Genomic DNA, 22001 nt, shown 5'->3' with positions numbered 1-22001 from the left:
AGGGCTAAAGCGCGATACGTCAGCTTTGAAACTCTTTACAGGGACTGACACCTACTACATTTTGAGATTATGATTTATTTGCCATATCAATTATCATGTATGTGGTAGCATTTGAGGATACTGATAACAGGCTGCTTGCTCTACATCGCTGAAACAGTAAACATTGCATGCTCGCATTTCATGCAAGGCATAATCATTTATCTAGCTTGAAAGTTGAAAAAACGTTACATCTCACCAAACAAAATTCAATTCGTACTCAATAGGCATCGAAGTCGGCGAGCAATTGTGCATGTTGTTCATTCCCATATTCTGGTTCGTTTATATTTATCAATTTATTTTCCCCACTTGTTCTAGAACCTTTGCAAAACTTTGAATATCTTGGAAAAGACTGTATCTTTATGAAAATATTATCATTCTATAAATGTTGAAAATGGAGGCACCGAGTCGAGAGTTAACTTGTGTCACCTAAAGCAAAACTTAAGGTTGTTGTTTAAAAAAATTGCTGTGATAACTTGATATGTCAAGTGATAACTATACGGTGCTTAAAAATGTTTTTTATCAGCAGCTGTTATACAATGAAACACTGATCCAACGAAACACAATTGCTGTTAAGTTTCAAGGAGCTTCTTTGAGAAACACAAAAATATCAACAGAACGGGATAAGATATTGATTTGAGATAATATTCTGCATCTACTTTAACACGGACCACGCAGCTCAATTAAAAAAAAGCATTTAAACTCATATGGTAGCAGTGAAATGTGTGACAGAGTGGTTTTCTGTTTTGGTCGTTTTTTTTTTCTTTTTTTCTTTTTCGCCTTGCAGATAGAAAATAAAGATAAGGAAGCAGTCATTATTTATCTCCAGAGGAAAAGGTTTGGAAATTTTGGGGGTTATCCCATGGTTCTCTGGGGAAAAGGAAGGGGATCACTCGTCGTCAACAGATTAGTATAAAAGGGGGGGGACTTTTACAAATTTACTGTCAGTGAGGGGGGAAGGGAAATAAGAAATTGCAGAGCCTTAACGGTGATCAGGTACATTTTATGGTAACACAAACCAGAATCCTCCAAATCCCCCCCCCCCTCCCCTTCTTCTCCTCAGGCGATGAAAAATGACTGGTCCCTGAGAAAAGAGCGCAAATCACACATGCCTGGTTTAGCGGCAAACCGACAATTTGATGTTTCTGAATGCATATGGATAAATGCTCTATATTTTATTCACTTTAAATCGAATACTTGCTAGTCCCACATCGTTTCCAGCATAGCACCAGTAATATCCAAAGTCGTCCTTTTTTTTAGGCGTGAATGTCAGTTTACTTAGGTTTTCTGTAGAGTTCACACCGACTGAGACCTTTGCGCCTTCTCTGATCCACGCGAACACTGCCGGAGGTTTGGCATCAACTGCGCATGTCAGAGTAATGTTTTGACCAACTCTTGTTTGAACAGTAAGATTTGAACTAGCTTTCTGGTTGTGGTACGGTTTATCTAGTAAATATAATAAATGAAGCAGGATTAGTGAACACCTCACACGATGGCGCTACCTTCTCTCCTTCTGAGGCGAATTGGAAAATGGCGTGGGTCTTAGTGGACTTTTTTTGAGGGAGAAAAAAAAAAGAGGATAACTCAAACTGAAGCTAAGGAACGAAAACGAGAACTTATATCGTCTCAACCCTCAAGGATCATTGGGTTCATAACTTTAAACCACAAATCACGGTTGAGATGCGGGCGCCCATCTATGCCCATAACTCCCCAATATACCCGAGCTAAAACAAGGTAGCAAGGAGCAAAAACAAGAACCAATATTGGCTCCACCCTCAAGTAACATTGGGTCCATAACTTTAACCCACAAATCACGGATGAGATGCAAGCGCCCGTCTATGCCTAAAACTGCCCAATATCCCCGAGCTAAAACAAGGTATTATAGGAAAGAGCTGTCCATCACTTTAACTAGCTAATATATAGTATTATCAGTATTATCGATAAATGAAATGATTATTTTTTTTTTAGTATCCAACGAACTTGTTGAAAGATTTCCACTTATTATTATGACTAGATGGACATTATTTTGATATCTTCCTTTCCTGTACCCTTAATTTTCCTTGTTGTTTGCTATGCAATACTTATGATGTCAGTTCTGAAAATTTGGTATCAGATCAACTAATAATCCTCGAATGACATTTTTCCTTATTCTCGTCACTTTTCTACTTGATATCGTAAAGTGATATTCTGTCTTTGTTGTCAAAGGGTCGCTCTCCCGCTTAGCTGAACCCTTTAACTCCCAAGATCTGATTGTTAACTCTTCTCTTTAGCTGCTTCACATTTCCTTGTAAAGTAACTAGGACAATTTGGTGTTAGATAGAGGAAACAACTTTTCCCTAATTAGTTTGAGTATTCTCATTATCTGCTTGCTGGAGAATGTATGGGTATTATAGGGAGAAGTAAAATGTTGATCACTTCTGGGTTACCTAAGGCCAATGATGAAGCATTTACGGCACCCGTTCAATTGCCAAACGCCAAACCGAGTCTATGTTCACGGGAGAGGCCTTTTACGTTACCCAAAAGTTGACCGCTTAAAACAAATTCTAACTTAATCTGATGATAACAGAATTCTATGCCATCCTGCGCGGGAAAAAGCCAACAGCACTCTTTGGTGTACTTACAGCGCACGACCCTGACTAAGAAACCTTCCGACACGTTACCAGCTAGGTTCGTAGCCGTACAGTTGTAGGTACCAGCTTGGCTCCGCTGGATGCCTGAAATTCTGAGCACTGTGGCTTTGTTGGGCAATATCCTACCATTGTGCATCCACAATATACTCGGCACAGGGTTCCCAGTTGCTTTGCAGTTCAACTCTACCGTTTGTCCTTCTACACTATCTATAGTCCGGTTCGATCGACGGACGAGTTTTGGTGGATCTGTGAACATGAACGCAGAAAATATTCAATTCTGTGACATACTGTAGCGTTTCTGAAGTGAATATTCATACTCCAATGGGATAATCATAAATTATTTCCTTAATGATCTTACCAAGTGCTTATCTAACCGCATTAAGCGATTGACTTTTAGAGTAATGAACAATAAGTATCGACCATGAAAAATTAAGACTCAAATAAATTTGGTTTAAAAGTGAGTCGCCCAATCCTAACGGTTACAATGCACGCTGGACTCCGCTTCAAGAGGTCCGAGTCCGAGCGCTAACTGGATTTTTTAGTCGTGTTCTCGGTCAAAGCACTTAGCTCCTGTCATGACCCTCTTCACTCAAGGGTATAGATTCCCAAACGCCCTTCCCCCCACCCGCTTATGCAGAGGGAGAAGATATTATCTTAGTCGCTTAAGCTTTTGGAACTGAGATTCATGCGGCAAGGATCTCTTGACACATTTGCAATACTAAGGCATATACAATATACCGTCGGAGCCAAAATATTACGACTTGGCATCGCTGAAAAGAACCTTTAGAAAAAGTGAGATCAATTTCTCTCGTGAATACTTGTGATCCACCTCCCCTAAAAACAAACTCAGGCTCATATCTGCGTTTACCCATATGAGGCTTCTGTTATGGTGAAATCAGGAGACGGACATGAAAATTCGATAAGTACACGTATGTGTATTTGCAATGTGAAACACATTTAAAAAGCATTCGGAAAGCATGTAAAAAAATGTCAACCCGTCCAAACAGTGTTACCCCATGCCTTTCAACTAGTACTTGAAATCTGCATGCAAAAAGAAAAAGAAACACTAACATGCGTCTCAGGACCTCCTTTTTTTCTTGAAAAGTTTTTAAACTCTGGCCTCCTGAGGAGATTCTAAGTAATAACTATGAGTGCTAGTTCCAAAATTTGATTGGGAATAATAAGTTAATTCTTCAGACAGAATATTCTGCTTGCACTTACCAAGGACGATAAGTCTTATCGGACTACTTTTGAAGGTCTCCCCGTACACTACCCCTATACAACCATACGTTCCGTCATCTGTGTAAATCGCATTTTTCAAGAGAAAATCTAGCTGACATCTTTCGCGGCTTAGTGTACCGGACCACACAGCTCTGGAGATGACAGAGCCTGGTACTTTTGGGTTGGACCACACATTTTCTTTGCTATCAACCGTAAGGAATTTGTTGCCAATATTGCCATAATTATCGGTCTCTGCTCCCCAAAAGACTTGCTCAAAGTTAGTCCAGTCCTCCTCGTTGCCGAAATTGCATTCCCATCGGAAAGTGGCGTTGGATCCCAAGTCAACGAACAGGGTTTTTTCTGGCTCCTTCATAAACTTTGTCTCTGTATGAACTAGACAAAAATAAGCATATGTTATTTAAGGCTTCTCTTTCGTAATGCAGCTAACAACGTGGGTAAACTTCTGAGTACATTCAACGTCGCTTCTCTCTGTGCCGTAATGGCATCAGGTGTTTTTCAGCTAATTTCAGTAGAATCCCCATATTTTGCTTTAGAAAGAAGCGATTAAGGGTGTTGCCACTCCCGTAGATGGGGCGCCAGTCCATTGCGGGTAACCCCTGATATTTTGCCGTTACTCATTTATACTCCCAGGGAGTGTCTTGCCGAAAAACAAGGGCGTGTCTAAGGATGGGGGGGGGGGGGTCCTTGGGGTGCCAGTGACTCACCCACCTTTGTGAGTCTTTTTGTCATATTCAGTAAAACACGGCGTCGAGGTCGACATGACAATCTGTTGAGTACCCTTTGTTTGACACAGTATGACCTCCTCCCCCTTTGAAAAATCTTGGCTACGCCCCTAAGCAACATAACCTGATGACCCCACAAAGAGTCAATACCAGATTTATCGACTAGGAGTCCAGCCACCTTGTTTCCCATAACTCTACTCGAACTGAGGGTTACAGATATCTCTGCAGCTGCTTACAGATTCTACGTGTCTGTAACACATATTTTCTTTTCATTTTCCTTAGCTCCAACAACTGAAAACGTAAATAATGAGTCGCGAGGGTGACTTACGGCCGGCAGTCAGGGTATGGTGAAGGATACAGCTCAACAAGACTGTTGCTACTTTAATGATCGCCATCACTTTAAATCCAATTTTGGTGGACAGAAAATCTATATCAACCTGGAAAGAAGAAACGGAACGGCCACACACATAAGTGACTGTATGTAATTACTTTAAAGCTGTTTAAGCACTGCAGTAGGCTGCACACTACTGACGCATGACAGGAGCCCATAGTAATGTGCTTTTGCGCATGATGATTAGAACATCATTTTCCAAAAGGGATTTCCTTTCCCAATGATATACTATCTTTTTCATGAAAATATCATAAAGCTATATAAGCCCAGAGCTAGACTTGTGTAAATCTATATGAGAACAGCTGTAGGCTACACACTATTGACGCATGATGATAATACCGTCATTTTCCAAAAGGGATTTCCTCTATTAATGATATACCACCCTTTTCATGAGACTGTTATAAAGTAAAATAAGCCCTGCGCGAGACTTATGTAAAGCTATATGAGAACAGCGTTAGGCTACACACTACTGACACATGATGATGAGACCATCAGGCTATACTGCTGAATACCCTGTCACCCATTTACATGTCACTGAACAAGAATAGCGTCTACTGTGTTATACCTGGTTCTTGAAAGCCTCACGACACATGTAAATGAGGTGGGCCAAAGTGGCAGGGTATTCTGCAGTTACTCCATGCCATCATTGTACAAAAGGGGTTTCCTCTATTAATGATACACGATCTTTTTCATGTAACTATTATAAACCTATATAAGCACAGTGGTAGACTACTGTAAAGCTATATAAGCACAGCGGTAAGCTACACACTATTGATGCATGATAAGACCATCATTTTTAAAAAGGGATTTCTCCTTTTAGTGATCCTTTGTATTTCGTGTTTTCTACTGGTATTCACCCATTCAAGCCACCCATCAGATTTGAGACAAACACAACTACTCTTTTTTCTTGGTGTTTTGTTTGGGCCATGTACAGTGAAGAAGAGTGAGTCACGCTAGTCATTAATATGTCACATGATATATCATCACTAATCACGCGATGAAAAATCTGTCAACAAACAATTGTTATGATAAACAATCAGTGAAAACAAAAGAGGTGATTCTACGCGAACCGTAAATGCCTGACTCAATAAAAAAAAAATTCATACATTTCTCAAATTCAAGTAATCTGACTCTCTGTTTACTCTGTAAATTTACTTTTATATGTTGAGGGATTTCAAAATAACCTCGAAGTTCAGTTTTATCTGATATAGCAGATAAAGCACGAAAGACAATTAGAGAACTTTATTGACATGCTTGCTAAAAGAAAACAAGGGAACTTTTCTGATATACTCATCTTTCGGTCGAATCTCTGCTATTCCCTCTTTGCCACTGTTTTTTTTTTAATTGTTATTATTATTTCTTTTACCTTTCCTCTACATTACATGTGGTACGATTGATAGTTTTATGAACCATGCATATGAAATGGAGGAAAAAATTTCCTATTATTGAGCGAAGATAAGTAATGAGTACAATTCAAAATTTCCGTCTCCATGTTCAAGCATTTTCGTTATTTACTTTTTAGGAAAACAAATTGGGAAAACTGTGGCGGATATTTGTATCACACTTTCTCTCGCTCCAAGAAAATAATGCTTCTTCACGCGCGCGTTCTCGTCTTCTAACGGAACAAGCCTCGGTCTTTAGTTCTTTTTCTCACGAGAATCTAAAGGTCCTCAACGATACCTTGGACTGGTCGATGCTTGTCACGCATAACATTCTTACTATCAGATTGTACTGACATGTTACGTTTAAATGGAAATCAGATAATTTACGAGAAGCTACACAAAGAATTTCGTGGCTGAAAAAATCTCTGTCTTGAAAAGCATCAACCCTTAAGTTAACTCTTACCTTCAGTGAAACGCATCAATTTTAGCCTTTGGTGACTCCTTGCGACACAACGCGCAGAGTAAGAATAAGCTTTAAGGTGTTCGTGCCCTGATACAGGCGAACTTTGTCCCATCACTCTTTGGGGTAAAAGTATCTGTATGCGTGGCACCTGACAGACAGTAGGCAACTTGTTGAAAAAGATTAAACCAAGTAAGCTCTGAGCTATTCGGTTGATCAGTCGTCCAAGGAGAAACTGACAAATCGTCTCCTAGGTACATGAGATAAATCAAAGGGGAACAAACACTCAAAGCTAATACACACTGCCTTTTGGTTTATTGTTTCTGAAAAGGATTCATTCATACTATGGAGTTGACTCAGGTGGAGGTTGCACCATTACAACTTAAACAAATGTTCTTTTTGGGGGTCCTTTGTGAATCAGGGAGATCTTTCACCGACCCAAGTGGCTGTCAATATTACGAAAAAAAGACGATTGAGTGAGGTTAAGAAGGCTTGCGCTTTTTTGTAACAATCCTTGAAAATTGGACTCTTGCCTTCCGACCAAGGTTTGTAAATTTACGTCGCGATATTCAATAACTAATTATTTGAAGATAATAGGAACATGCCACTCCTAAGATAGAGATGGAAAAAGCAATTTGAGCAGTGTAAAAGCTCCACCTTTCGGAAGCCCCGCAGGAAATGAGAAACTTGTGTGAATTGAAAGTTAACGTTCCTTTTTTTTTTGGAACGGACTCTGGGCCGCGGGGGGCAATGTCCTCTTTCATGCGTTGGCAAGCTTATTGTTAATGGCCATTATAATGTCTGATACATTTCGAGGTTGTGACCCAAAGAGTTGGAAATTAAGGAGCAAAGGAGGAATACAAAATAGTACGTGCTCACGAAAACGAAAGCAAAAATATTTTTGTCAAGTGTCGCCTTCGTGACTATCACAATGACGTTTGATTCGAAATTCTGTCTATCAGAGAACTGAAAATGAAAGCACAAAAGATCCCATGTGAAAAATCATACACAGATCAATCACTCCTCACAAGTTAGGTCATCAAAGCTAAACCTGATGTTTTCAATAAAAAAAGGGAGAGGAAGTCAATGGCGGAGTTGTTTTCCGCAGAACCATTTTTTAGTACGTACTCATTTTTACACACCAAACAAAAATCCGTTTTTAACTCTATTCATGTTATGTGATCTAAGTCTTTCCGGTAAAATTTTTACTCATCCTTCTCCTTTAGTTACTTACGGCGACGTTACGTGATCAATCGAGCTGTAATTCAACTTTTGGGCACGCAACAATTTTAGAGGGCAGCTGCCCGTGAGCTATCGATCGAAATTTCTCCTCAAAAACGAGACCAAGTAGCAGCTCACTCAAAGGAAAGTCTTTCCACGTAGCAGAATCAATATTCGAGTGAATGTGTAATGCGGAATTATTCTATTTGTTTTTAAAAAGGGGAGTTACAGCAAGATAGTCTCTGAGCCTTTCAAGTGAGAGCCATGTTTATGTCGCCTAAACAAGACAGAGGTGCTCCTTTAATTATTTGATGATCGATGTTTGGACTACTCAATTAGGCCAACTGAGAAGGATAGCAACAGTTGAAACGACCTTGAGTCTTGTATTCCAAGTTCCAGATGAAATGTTCGGCCGAAAGTGATCTTCTGTGTTTAGAGAGAAGAAAAAGTTGGCACAAGAGGACATGATCATGTTACTACTATTGTTATTAAGATTGAGTGACTGATTGATTTTGTTCGATGGACTGATTTCTGGATTGTTTGGTTCATTTCATAATCTATTATCAGTTTCTTTGCTTATCTATTCATCGATTTATTCCTTTGAATTGAATTGTTAATTGTTTGATTGATCGCTTGGTTGACTGATTGATTTATCAATTGTTTACCGACTTTTATTGGTTGATTTTTACCAATATTGTTCAGTCATCCAATATTTTTACCATTTCCTCATTCATTTTTACTTTGAAGAGCTACAAATGGGGCAACCTCATCATATTCCGTTAGCTGCTTCATGAAAACATTTAAGATGTCTTGTCCACGATCACGACAAAGTGGACACAACAACAGGCGTTCCTGCATAATTATTGAACATAAAAATTAGCAAACTTATTTCCAAGACAGAAAAGTATGGAAAATGACGATTACATATTGAAACCATAGAAAGAGGTCTGGGGTTCCATAATCTTAACCTGGAAAGTAGAAACTTTGCTTTGGGTATCTTAATTTGCAACAATTTTCTCAGCCAAAACCAGGAGAGGATAAACTTTATCCTCCCTTGTCAGAAACTTTTCATGGCACAATTGGATAATTTTCATTTTTCACCTGGCAAACCTTTGGCAACCCTTGGGTTTGTAGAAAGGGATAGTTGCGAACACTGGCACCAGTCAACGAGTGAGAACATTCAACAGCAACGAAAGAAAACCCATTTTTGTTTTCTTTTGACTTGGATTATTTATTACTGCAGCAAATTTACAATCAATGTTTAAATTCAATTTACACAATATTTATCTACGAAAAAAATGAAGAGATTTCTTAAACTTGTCAAGACTGATACATTGCCATTCTCTTGGTATGCATTGCGATAGGTATATTTTGAGCTTATATGCCTTGAAGAGCATGTTTGTAAGGATTAATATACAAACATGACTAAGTGGCTTGTCACTATGGTCGGCGAGAAATCAAACAAAAGAAAACCAACTTTTTATCTACACTTTACAAATACCTGGTTGTCCCAGTATGATACAGTCGTATAATGTGTTTTTGTAAACTAATAGTTACAAGTTCATGTCTCGCTAATTACTGTAAAATGAAAAACTACCCCGAAATGCCAAATAAAAGAGAAAAAATTATAGCGTAATCGAAGTCGTGTTGTCACTACACAAAGTGTTACCGAAGTATTGAACATGCTACTTGAACCAGACCACTGGGAGATACGGACTCAGCTTGGTTGTTTGCTCAGTTATTAGCCTGAAAATTGGAAAAAAAAAGAGTAGAATTAATAACATCAAAATAACTCAAGTTAGTTAGGTTTGGTATGTAATATTTGGGCTTTTTATTGCGCTTTTGATTAACATGCGAACTGTGAGATTTCCTCTCGTGTTATCGTAAATTATTGTACGAGCGGCCATTTTGTACCTGCGAAACACGAAATGGAGCGAGATCCTTTAATTTCAGTCAAGCAAGGAAAATGACTTTTTAAAGCCCGCTTAAACAGCGCGCATGCCTCTTCAAAGGTCTGCAACATTGCTCAGGGTTAGGGTTAGTAAATTCAATGTAACGTAAACTTCATTTTCAATTATTCATCAATAATTTCAACACTCGCATGTTAATGAATGCTCTAAGTGCGGTCCTCTCCTAATCGGCTCCAAAGGTTGGTTATCCTTATTTACAGTCTTAAAATGGCAAAAGCGATCATGTCTGTTCTCATGCCAAACACTCTCAGCCACAAAGACGGAGCATTCCAAGATGGTTGGTTAGTTTCCCTGATAGATCTGCGGCACCATTTATACTCTTGAGTGTGAATTTGTGAGAGCACTGTATCCTACCCAAAATTAATCTTAAAACATACACTGAAGTGATAGCTTAAATGGGTAACAGAACTTACCATTACGTAACTGTTAAACGAAATGGTTGGCTAACTATGTCTACTCCTGCAATGTCCGCATCGCAGCCATAAACGACGTTTCCATCCGATCGCTGCACATCCGTTAGAGTGAACTCCAGCTTGCACCCGGTTGAACTGATGGTTCCAGAATAACTAATCCGACCTCTGAGATTCTTCGGAAGCCTCTTATTGATAAACAAAGAAAGGATGCCCTTTGTAACGGTTATGTATTTGTTGGTTACGTGGCCGCTGTCAACTGTCCCCCAGACAAACTCATTAAATTCGGTCCAATCCTGTTTGTTTCCAAATTTAAATTTCCAGACAAACGTCACTGAATCATTCACAGCAACATTGACATTGACTGGAGGTGTGGCAGTAAACCGTGTGTTAGAATGGACTGAAAGAAAGAAACAGATGATTTTCAAAGACTGTAAATATAAAAAAGTATTCCCAGTTGGGCTACAGTATCCACTTTGAGTATCACTCTAACGTACTTTCACGTACTCTTCTTGCATAATTAGTGCCATCATTCTTAAAACGCACTGTGCAGTGATCAACAGAGGTGTCACCTGCAAAAACTCAAATTTTAGTGACAACTAGTGGTATTTTCTTTCTATCCGGGTCTTCAAGGATGTTTTAAGCATGTGAAACTGGCCAACATGTAGACGTTTGGATGTCAATTCCTTCGAATTTCACTACAGGAGAAGTTAGTAGACAATAAACTTTTCTGTTATCTGCTGATCTCTAAATCTTGCTATTAGATCTAAGCTGTCGAGACTCAATCAGGTCTGAAAAGCTCCCCACTCTCAGTCTCTACTTTATCAGGATGAGTCATAGGTGATAGTTTTCAGAAGTGTTTCATTTATTATGGTCAGCCCCTTTATACCTCAGCTGCCTCTGCAACCGTTGCAATGTAGCTGATATTGGCGAACTTCATTGGCAGCTGTTTTCTCATCCATCTCATCACGTATTGTGGAATAAACATGTTTTCTTTTACGTAAAATCCCCGTAGAAACTTCGTTTTATTTCAACAACCCAAAACAAAAAACAAAACATTATATAAGGAAAACTTACCGCCGTAGACAAGGCCAAAGGTAGAACAAAGCAGAAGAACAGAAGCTCCCAGTGTAAACGACATCTTTTTGCAAGTTTTTCAAATCTCTGAAAAATAAAAAGGAAACGAAATTAATTAGATGAGTTTCTGAACTTTATTAAATTGATAAAAGTAAAGATCAATACTTGAACGTTCATTGGTCCAAACCCATAAATTTGGGTGGCTACTAATTTTGTCTATGACAAAGACATCATGCATGCCACTTCAGACCACGCACCACACATTTTGTACTTTGAACCCGCGTCACATTTTATACTTTGAACCCTCTGTGTTTGCATTTCAAACAGAAATAATTTTAATCGTCTTTTAATAGCAGACAGTCGCCTTTTGGATCACTTCACTCGCTTGTATCGAGGATGATGGTAACCAGTTGTACTCTTCGAAATGGAAGGATGTTCAAGACACTGGAAAGTGTGTACGGGAAATTAGTTTTGAAAATCGTGCTTGGAGATGTACGAGAATAACACTGTCTAATGCAACAGGAACCTTACTCAGAGAAGGAAAATGGGTTGCATTAGGTGGAGCTCATAAAAGGACTTCATAAAAATCATTCTGCTGAAAAGGAATGGAAAATTCTCGAGCGAGATATTCTATGATGGAACTTAGAACCTCGCTTAAAGTTTTGAGTACGGCAGGTACATAATTTATGCTCGTACCTTTATTGTGTATTTTTCATACATAGGAATCGTCTTGAGAGAGAAATATAGAAACAATTTTTCATATTTGACAACTTTCGATAATCACCGCACGTCTCTTAAGAATAATACTGTTTTTTTTTTCATTTGTTTACTAACATAAGTACGCACATGCAGTCAAGTCAGTCAAGTTGTTAGGGAAAAAAGATCTCTGACAGACGGGCGATGATTTTAAATCAATGATTTCGAATAGTAGTTATATAAGCCTTTCTCAGTCATACATTCAGTGTAGTTGGTGAAGATCTTTCAAACATTATCAGGGTATGAATTGGTCCTCGTTTATGGGTGACCTCAATTACACAATAGACCTTGTGCCAAAAGATTGTAGCGGTGATATTCCCTGCTTTTACTCTGAAATGACTGCATCAACACTTAACTCTGGCCGCTCTAATACACGGTCATAAATTAATGTGTATGATTGCTTACTGGTAGTTATATTCTTAGTCAAATTCCAACCGCTACCTTTATTCTCTTGTAGATTACTGTGTGCGTCATCACAAAATATTTTAGAGATTTGAAAGTCTGGGCACTGTACCAAGGTTAGTCAAAGCACTCTATCTTTTACAAGCAAATTCAATTGACTCTTGTATGGTTACATTTCGTTCTACGAGTTGTAATGGAATCTCTTAAGTAAGGAGCGTAAGGTCGAAGTATTTTTAGGCTCAAATGAGGTTTCAAGAGGTTAATCACAGAGAATTACAGTTTATTGAATTAAGACATCTATCCTAATACCTTTGAATGTTTGATTGCCACTAAAAATGAAACATTCACTTGGTATTTTATTTGTTTGTGTTTTTTCTTCTGTTTTATGCCATGTTGATTTACTTTTCCATAGGTTCTGTTTTTGTTTGGTTTTTTCCTCGATTAATTTCAATAATCCTTGATATTTCAAGTGTATGCATTGTTAAAAATGTTTTGGTCTCAGTCGTTGACGTGAAATTTGTTCTTGTCTCGTACGTTAGTGAAGTCGTTTCGCCGTTTATGACATTTACGAAACGATGACTTCATTAATATATCATATTTGCATTATCTTTGTGGTGAAAGCCTATATCGCTGTTTCAGATTTACCGATTTTCTTGAATGGCGCATGAATATTGTTGCTGTCGTATTCCTTCAAATATTGTGGTTTTGACCACAACTCAGGTTGAAACACATAATCGGAGGAAAACTCCAGTAATTTGACAGAAAAGTAAACACTCTTATTATCCATTGAAAATACATTTGTTAATTCATTTCTCACTAAGCTTGGGCATGTGTATTACATAACTCGGATGTTTCATCTTTTCTTTAGCCAACACACAGGTTTATTTGCCCTCTAGAAACCTCTCATCAGATTAAATCGGACAACATTGTAATGCTATACAGCGAGAAATGCATACAATAAAAATGTATGGTTGCAGATAGCAACGAGATTCGAACTCAAGGTATTTATTTCCGTAATTGAATAAAAGGTCGTTCAACCTTTCTCCTTATTTAAAGAGAAGCGAATACCTCAATAAGCGAAGATAGTAAATTACAACATTTCAAAACGATGTGAACCTAGGACAGATAATTCTCTAACTTTTGGGGAAAAAAAAACAAAGCAAAATATGGAAATGAAAAAATACAAAAAATGGCAAGATAAGGCCCCCCTACTCATAGCCTTGGGTACCGTTCTCCCCCTTCCGCACATCCTCCCCCCTCCCAATCTGGAATCTTAATTTCATCGCGGAAGATTTTTTTATTCCGGTGTTTTGTGTTAAATGCTGAGATTAACGAACGAAACGTGACTGAAATCCACCGTGGGCAAGTGACACTTCGTTTTACTGTCAGCAGCAACGCCGGAGACTCCTTAGGGTCACTTACGGCATGTAGCATCAACAATTAAAAATGCGGGTGGTCCGCCATTTGAATCCCACAGGATTTTAATCACCGGATACTTCCTCGACACGAGATCCTGACTGACCACATTTTGATCGTTGCTCACGGCTGTATCTATTTCATTTCTTGTATTTCTTGCCCTTTTCACATGGAATTTTGTTGTTGTATTCCTTACTGACCCAATACTACTCAGCAGTATGAAGGCTATTTATTTTGGCTCAGTATCATTTTCCGTTAAGCTTGTTATTTTGTCTTTGTCGACATTTAACATTATCAATCTTGCCTGGTGGTCGCTCTGAATTGCAAGGAATGGCTGAAGACTTTTCTGAGACAGGCCATTTAACTCTTCCTATACAAACCATGTTTCCTTTTGCGCTTCTTCTGAAGATGCGTTTTACTGTTGTTTCGAAAGTTGTTTTGAATTTTATCGTTCAAATACAGCTATTTTTGGACGACATGACATTGACCTATAAGTGTCTTAGAGCGAAACATTGTTTGCAAGATATGTTGCTAAAATGATACATTTCGCAATTTGTTTCGGCATGTATGTATCAAATTCCCTTGAAGCACATTTGGAGCGACCGGATGTAGATAGAATGAAAGGAAGATAGTGCTTAGAGTCCTCCATAAGGCTAACGGTCATCAACTTTAGTTACAGAACAAAGTTTGATAAATTTTTGCTCCGAAGAGGTTACTATCAAGGCTTGATCTGAAAGAGACAAAATCTCTATTGTTCTCGTTCCGTTGTTGTTTGGGCAGCGCGCGAACGAACACGCGCACGCTCATAATATATTATATGTAGTATATATTTTTACAATCTTCAACAAAGACTTAATTTCTCGTGCGTGGCTAATCCTCAAAACTCCACAAAGTATGTCCAAAGGCTGTAGTATAAAGTGCTCCATAGGAAACTGAGGATTGAGATTTCTTGAAAAAAAAAATCGGAGAATATTCAAGGATGGAACAAATTCCTCCGAAGGAAACTGATCACTCTGATCGTTCTTCTTGACTTTCTGTCGAGCTTTTATCATTACAGGTAGCAGTTGTCAAAGCACAGGATTCATTCAGCTGTTCAAAACGCAGGTCGTCTTTCAGGTCGAAAACAAAGGAGATAGTTGTGTTCGCTTAATGTACGTAATGTGATCGCCGAGGATGTAGGGATTTTTTTTGCCCTTATCTGACATTAAGGCCATAATTCTAATGGGAAAAAAAGACGACCTTTACATAACTTGGATATGTTCCATTCACGAAAGAAAAGCGAAATAGTTTTACGATGAAAGTGCTATTCATTGGCATCTAAAAAATATCTGGCCTGTCTCAGACACACTTCTTATCTCTCAGGGTCTTTGCAAGAAAAATACCGCGGTGATAATTTTTTCCTTTTACTTTTAAAAAGTCTAAGAAGCTACATACAATTCGTTTTTAAGCGTACTTTCGCTCTCGTGGATCATGTACTCTATAGTTTAACCAAAGACTAAAGAAGCAGCCCTAGATTAAATTATTGAATTGCTTTGTTGTGCGTGAGGTTATCCATGTGGGAGTATCCGGGGGCGTGGACAATAATCACGCAACGAATGTACTTGAATAACAAAGATAAACAGAATTACGATCAGATTGACTCATGCCGCAAATGCAAAATTACAAATTAAAGGTGTTTATAGGTAAGAGAATCTACCTTTTCGAATTTCCTTTGCATTTAGACAAATAAAAAGAAGAACTAAAACGGCAACCGGCGATAAATTCTAATTTTCTCTTCGATGAAATAACGAAGGCCAAGAAACTCTTTTAATACGTTTCCACGCGTACTTTTGTTCTCGTGGACAATGTTCTCTAAAGCTAGACTAAAGACTAAAGCAACCGCCGTAGTTGAAGTCATTGCGTTGGTGTTGTTGTGCGTGAGGTAAGCCGTGTGGGAGGAACCGGGGGCGGGGACAGAATTTAATAACGCAACGAGTCCATTTGAATTACGCAGATACACAGAATTACAGTCAGAATTAGTTCATACCACAACTTCAAGCTGTTAAAGGTCTTTAAATGTACTAATATCTTTGTTTTTCAATTTTCTTTGTGTTAAGACAAGTTTAAGGGAGAAGTAAATTGGCAATATATTCAATAAATACTCAAGAGCGTCATCTCAAAAACTCTTTCCACTCGCCGAAAAGCTCTCGCTGTAAAGCATCGTTAAATGTACAAGTCAAAAGGCAGGCATATCATCGGCAATGTGCATAGACACCTTTACGAGTTCCTTCAGAATCGTGAATTCATATTGGTTTGTAATGCAGCGAGATCCAAAGATGACATGTTGCTAAGGAGTGAATCTCTCGCTACGTTATAAAAGGTTTTATGGTACGAATCAGTCTAGGAGAAGCGTAAAAGCCCCGCTTAAGCCAAAATTCAGTTTTAAAGTGATGGAATTTGAAGTCAGTAAGAGCTCACGTAATCATAAAGCTTTCTTGCTTCGATGTCAACAGCTGGTACACTCAAGTGCGACTTCCCTTTCAGATGCTCAATAATCAAGACATGCTAGACAGTTAGTACATTTCTACTTGTTTCTTTTAGGTACATCCTATGTTTTCATAGATAACATTGCACAGAATTGTAGTCTGGAGACAAGGTGTGTTCTGTTGAGCGTGATTCAAGATGATGTGGGAGGTGTTGGGGGCGGGGTCGACTCAGCTAGATTAATAGAACGTTTTCATTGTGCTTGTCACACACCTTTGAGTAATCAAAAAATGTAACCCTTGCAATTATTTAATCAGATTAGATTTGTGGTGTACATTCAGGTCTGGTAATCACGCGGATTTTCATTTCCCCTTATCTTTTCTGCCTGCATTTATCGGTGCATATGTGGCAGTTCGAAACAATTAATTTGTGACATGAAATGGGACATTTTGAAATGTCGAATGAGTTTGAACACAAATCAGTTATTCAAAGCTCTTTATGTAGAAACTATTGCAAAAAATGACTTGAGGTAGTCCATGAGTTGAGGAATGATTACATCGATTTAGCCCACAAAATTTGCTATTTTTGCATTGCACTGCAATCATCTATTTGAACTTGCTCGTCGATACTTTGCCAAGGTTATACGTAGATGAGTCATGAACTTCTAAACCTAGCAGACGAACATGGCGGATAAACAACCATTGCATCTGGCAGGAGAACGAAGAGTGAAAACTTTCTGAATGAAAAGGGGATACCTACTCATCCTACATTGTTGAAAGGACTGTAGAATGGAAGTCATAACTACTTGTATTCAAACCTGAACAGTGAAGCGTTAGTTTTGTAATTTTTATCGAATTTTTTTTTTGCCTTTTTGATCATTTATTCTGGAACATTCGGCGCCTTCATCGAAAAACTCTCATAACAATTGAGCTCAGAAAGCCGGTCATAATGACTCGTCAGAAATCCAATTATTATACTTATGCTTTCATACTTTTACGCTTTTCGAGGGGTGAATCAACACTTTCACCGTAGGGTTAATGTTTTGAGCCACCGGAATACTGTTGAAATTCGAAACTTTTTTACAGCGCGCTCGCTGGGAAAGATGCCAATGTCAGCCTTTTAGAGGTCTTGGAATGGAGCTCGGTGAATTTTTGTTGAATATGTCTGCAATGTCTGTTTTTATGTAACAACTAGACGTGTGTATGATGGAAATGCAGACACGATCTTTCGAGGTTCTGACCACAAGCATATTTCAGGGTCTCTTGCTTTAGTGACATCCCCCAGGCACCTGGTGTATGTTAGCCATCGAGATAAATGATATTGCCATAAACCGTCGCAGTTGTTTTTTCTCTTATTATTATTCCCATTATGGAAAAATGTATCATTTTCTAGTTATTGCGACAGGATTCTCGGTAGAGACCACTAGCTTTTTGAAAGGCCAGCTTGTAATCCACTTGCTACGTAATATAGTTCAAGTGAAGATTGAAGTGACTCTGATATCAGCAACGTGCTCGATTACTACAAGAAAAGTTGCGTAATATTTGATGTGGGACATAGTGTTTATTTGTCGTGCCCTTTCTTGTTCGTTCCAGTGCGTGAAAGGAAAAAGATCAAGACAACAAGATCTCTCATTTTGGTCTTGAAAGAATCATGGTTTCGGGATCAACTTTTTTAAATGTCTTGGAGATGATCTTCTTTGTAATCAAATTAAATTCTTTGTAAATGGAGTAGGAAATTGCTTTGGTCCAGGCTTAAAAACGGCACTCCCTCACGACGATCGCTGGTTCACAACTGATACAGACAAATACCCATTTATTTTCAAAGTTTAGGAAACGGTAGAACTGGATGGATTGAAACTCCCACACATCTTGTTTGGTCGACACATACGAGCTTGCACGAAGTCCTAACAAGTTTTAACATACTCTTTACAAAGAGTGAGGTTTTCGAGCTCAAATATACCCAGTTGTACGTCATATAACTGTAATTTTTGCGAGTCTACTTGTATCAAAAAATGAAGGGTCTCTTTTTCTTAAGCCATGACAATCGCATTTGATTTCTTTCGTGATAATAGATTAAAGTCTACTAAAATCCACGAAATACCTTTTTTCGTTATCCCTATGTTTGTCTAAAATTGAAACTTTGTTAATTTTGCATCGACTTTTGTTTCGGAGCCAATGGGGATACTGTACATTGACAATAGCTGGCGTTGTTGTTGTTGTTGCGACTGAATTTAATTGTTCTTTGTAGGAGGTTCTGGAGGTGTTGTTCCATTTTATTACAATAATGGTATCACGCTGGTACAGTAACCTTCGTTTGATGGTAAAAAATTGCCTCGATCTTCTCAAGTTCGAGCCATTACTCAAAACAGCTTCCACGAAAATTTGTGCGCTTTTTTGGGTTAAAATCTTATTGTTTTACGAAACTGGGACACAGAAAGGATAAGGCGTGTGCAACGTGACGGGATCGTAACATGACTGGCTCAGTTGCCACGGAGCTCTGCGTTAACTTACAAACAAGGGTAGGGAAGAATCTTTTGAAATTAGCGAACGCATACAACAAATAAACTAAACAATTACAAGATTGCTTACCCCTGACGTTAAAAGCTGCTTGTTCACTCAGAAGTCCAGAAGCTGAACGAAATTACCTGTTGTTGTTGTTGTTACATCCGAATTTATTCGTTTTGGAGGCGTAGCTGGAGGCGGGGTCATATCGTATTACCCAATGATAAGTCTCTAGTGACCGGTCCTCCATCGATTCCTCTTCCTTGACCATGATTGGTTATAGTGAGTTCAATTACAAAATTCCAGTTTTTCTGGCAGGTTCTTGTTTTTCTTATCAATGCCTCTTTGCTTTTTTTTGTCATCGATGATATTTCAAAGTTATTTTGCAAGTTAATACGCAAAATGTGCTGCTCGTCCGGAAACGGCGGCATCTCCGACACCGCACGCAAAGTCGCAGCTTTCCGCGAAATATTTGGGCTCGATAATAGGGCTTCTATAACACTCACATCTTTCATTTTTCGTGAGCATAAACACAACTGTATTTTCGTTCCTTCTTTTGCATTTTCTTATGGCACATCGAGTAAATCTAGGGCGTTCCCTCACATTTAGAAGGCAGTTCCCGCCAGGTATGATGCAAAGATCTTACAGAGAAGCTTTATGGGGAATGAAAGAGGCTCGCTCGTGCTGAATTTCTCCTCCTGTTTTTGCCAAATTTACAACAAGAAAAACTGGCATACGTACAAAGAACTAACGAGAATTAACCTTCACCTTCTGTACTCAAACTGGCCTTAACGATATTAGCAAGGAACGACCCTGACAAGATAGTAAATGTGATTTACTATCTACATGTGTCGAGTTCAAATGTTCGCCGCGCAATTTTACTTTCCATGGCTAAATTTCCCCGAGAAGAGCGCCAGAGATCCTCGATTTTCAGCGTTTCTTCTCGTAGTGGTGCACTATTTACCCCACGGGCGTGAAGTGGCCTTTTCCTCAACAGTCTCCCTCCCCCCCCCCCCCCTCCAGCTAATCTCCCACGTAATTAAGAGAGACAGGGGATGTTACAACCTGGAGTTGCCGCGTAAGGTTAATCTTAATGTTTGTTAGGAAGATCTGTGACAAAAAGTTAGCCTTCAACATAACTTTGGTTTTCCATGTTGCTCTTATTTATTTTATCCATTTCATATTACAGTATTATTGTTATTAGCGTTATGATTTTATTTTCTTGCAGATGTTATCCGAAAAACTCAACCAGACGACGAAAATGTGGGACGACAATTATATAGATGTGCCGAAATTTTTTCCATTCTTGTCGAGAAACCCACCTCAGTGCGAACTGTTAAACCACTAATCCTGAAAATGTCGTCTGACAAGGTTAAAAAAACACGTGAGGGGAAATTACAAGTCAAAACAGGAAATCGAATAGATTAGTACAGATTACGAGCCCTAAACGTGTAAAACGAAGAATTTTAAATTTATCAGACTTGGCTGAAAACAATTTAGCGAAGTCAACGATAAATTAAAGAACAAATCAAAACCGAGGGAATGTAGATGGCAATAATCATTTGTGTCACTACTTTTTGTGGTGCAATGGTTATAACTGGTGGCCGATTTTTCTAAACCGTTACCCGAAAAAAACCCTTGGTACTTAAAGCTTCCTGAATCATGGACTTGAACTTGACTTAAGTGCATCACTACATAGAACACCCAGAGATTCTAACTAATGCGATGAAAAATTATAATTCGCCGCAAGATTAAACTTGCTGGTATCTGTTTTAGCACCAAAAAATCTCAAACGCTTACGTGTTTACTGGCCTCCCTTGAGAGAATTTAATCCGCAAATAGCTTGCACTGCACGAAAATCAGGAATGAAAATCGTCCTGATAAGTCGCTGATATTTCCTCGTGGATTTTTTCTTTTCCCTAAGCAACTGTTTGCCAGATTACATCGACTTATGTATTTCGTAGTATGCAGAGTTATTTCAATAACAGCATTACTCAGCCTGTAATCTATCTACTGATTGTGCTCAGTTGTAATCACTTCTCAACTTTCGGTAATCGGTATCTTTTAGGGTCATAGTTAGACAAGTTACCTTGACTTTTGAACTCTTCTTATAACCGAAGTAAATAATAAAAAATCAGGTCGGAGAAAGTTTCAGACACTTGCACGCCCGTTTCCTTCGCCGAAGAGAGACTTTTAAGCCACTTTATTGATTTGCCACCAATTTGTCGCAATATTTTTAAAAGGGTTTGAGACGGAAGTTATGAATGTAATGTGTTGATATCTCCAAAACCTCCAGCATTTGCACGCAGATTGTTTTCCGATTATGAGGGTTCGCAACTACGTCCCAAAATGGAACGATTTTACTTTCCCTTTTGACAAGCTAATTAGTTTCCATTTATTTGGGGCTAACATGAATTTTGAAGATTACACTAAAGTTTTCTCTTTACATAGAAATGGTGAGATAATAAATCCCTCTGATAGGACATCTAAATTGCTTCAGGATTTAATTAGATTATCATTAATTTTTCAGACGACTGGCAAATTGACCGTCGTTTGCCAGTCTGTGAATTTTCCGCTCTGTAAGTGTTAAGGCGATTTAGATACTTGGCAATAATTAGATTAAGCAAAGGAAATTATGCGGTCTTTCTCAAATCTTATCTTACACAGCTGAATTTCACGCCAAATATGACCATTGTCAATTGCCAATGATGTCAGCCGAGTGGCCTCAGCTTTAAGTAGTTTATCATTCCTGCGCGTCGCAATCGCGTGGTAAATTCCACAAACAAGTATAGACTTCCTCTCGTCAATGTTTTTGTCATCACCGGGGTTCGAAGGCTAACCGTACACATAACTCTATAAACCTCGGTAAATAACCTTGCAAATAGGTTTTGTATTGACCTTGTTTCGAAAAAGCTTCTGTTC

The 22001-nt window shown here is 38.6% G+C and overlaps 2 protein-coding genes and 1 long non-coding RNA gene across 6 annotated transcripts in view; 1 reads left to right on the top strand and 2 right to left on the bottom strand.

Moving 5' to 3' along the window:
- LOC113673031 (uncharacterized) overlaps positions 1–22001 on the top strand; it is a 45277-nt gene that overhangs the window by 19025 nt on the left and 4251 nt on the right. The window contains exons 2-4 of one of the 2 annotated variants that reach the window (XR_003446373.2): positions 4913–5107; positions 11895–12216; positions 12755–12815. This is a non-coding gene — a long non-coding RNA (uncharacterized LOC113673031). The remainder of the gene's footprint in view (positions 1–4912; positions 5108–11894; positions 12217–12754; positions 12816–22001) is intronic. The other variant, XR_016187690.1, reaches the window with a different exon arrangement.
- On the bottom strand, positions 60–6998 carry LOC113672996 (neurotrimin). Of its 2 annotated transcripts, XM_027189346.2 has the most exons (5): positions 6867–6998; positions 4959–5067; positions 3888–4280; positions 2658–2912; positions 60–1482 (listed from the first exon to the last, which is right to left on the bottom strand). In XM_027189346.2, the coding sequence occupies exons 2-5, from the start codon at positions 5023–5025 to the stop codon at positions 1205–1207; spliced, it is 993 nt and encodes a 330-aa protein (XP_027045147.2). In that variant the 5' UTR covers positions 5026–5067; positions 6867–6998; the 3' UTR covers positions 60–1204. The 2 variants fall into 2 exon arrangements, with proteins under 2 accessions (XP_027045147.2, XP_089065638.1); XM_089209512.1 differs by lacking the exon at positions 6867–6998 and having other exon boundaries at positions 4959–6136.
- On the bottom strand, positions 9289–21080 carry LOC149043357 (uncharacterized). Of its 2 annotated transcripts, none has more exons than XM_089209516.1 (4): positions 20880–21080; positions 11542–11628; positions 10468–10864; positions 9289–9830 (listed from the first exon to the last, which is right to left on the bottom strand). In XM_089209516.1, the coding sequence occupies exons 2-3, from the start codon at positions 11603–11605 to the stop codon at positions 10470–10472; spliced, it is 459 nt and encodes a 152-aa protein (XP_089065642.1). In that variant the 5' UTR covers positions 11606–11628; positions 20880–21080; the 3' UTR covers positions 9289–9830; positions 10468–10469. The 2 variants fall into 2 exon arrangements, with proteins under 2 accessions (XP_089065642.1, XP_089065641.1); XM_089209515.1 differs by lacking the exon at positions 20880–21080 and adding an exon at positions 19167–19305.

Source organism: Pocillopora damicornis, chromosome 6, assembly GCF_964200805.1.
Source record: "Pocillopora damicornis chromosome 6, jaPocDami1.2, whole genome shotgun sequence".
NCBI lineage: Eukaryota > Metazoa > Cnidaria > Anthozoa > Scleractinia > Pocilloporidae > Pocillopora > Pocillopora damicornis.
The sequence above is the reverse complement of the archived record's forward strand: the minus strand, read 5'-3'. Positions and strand labels throughout refer to the sequence as shown.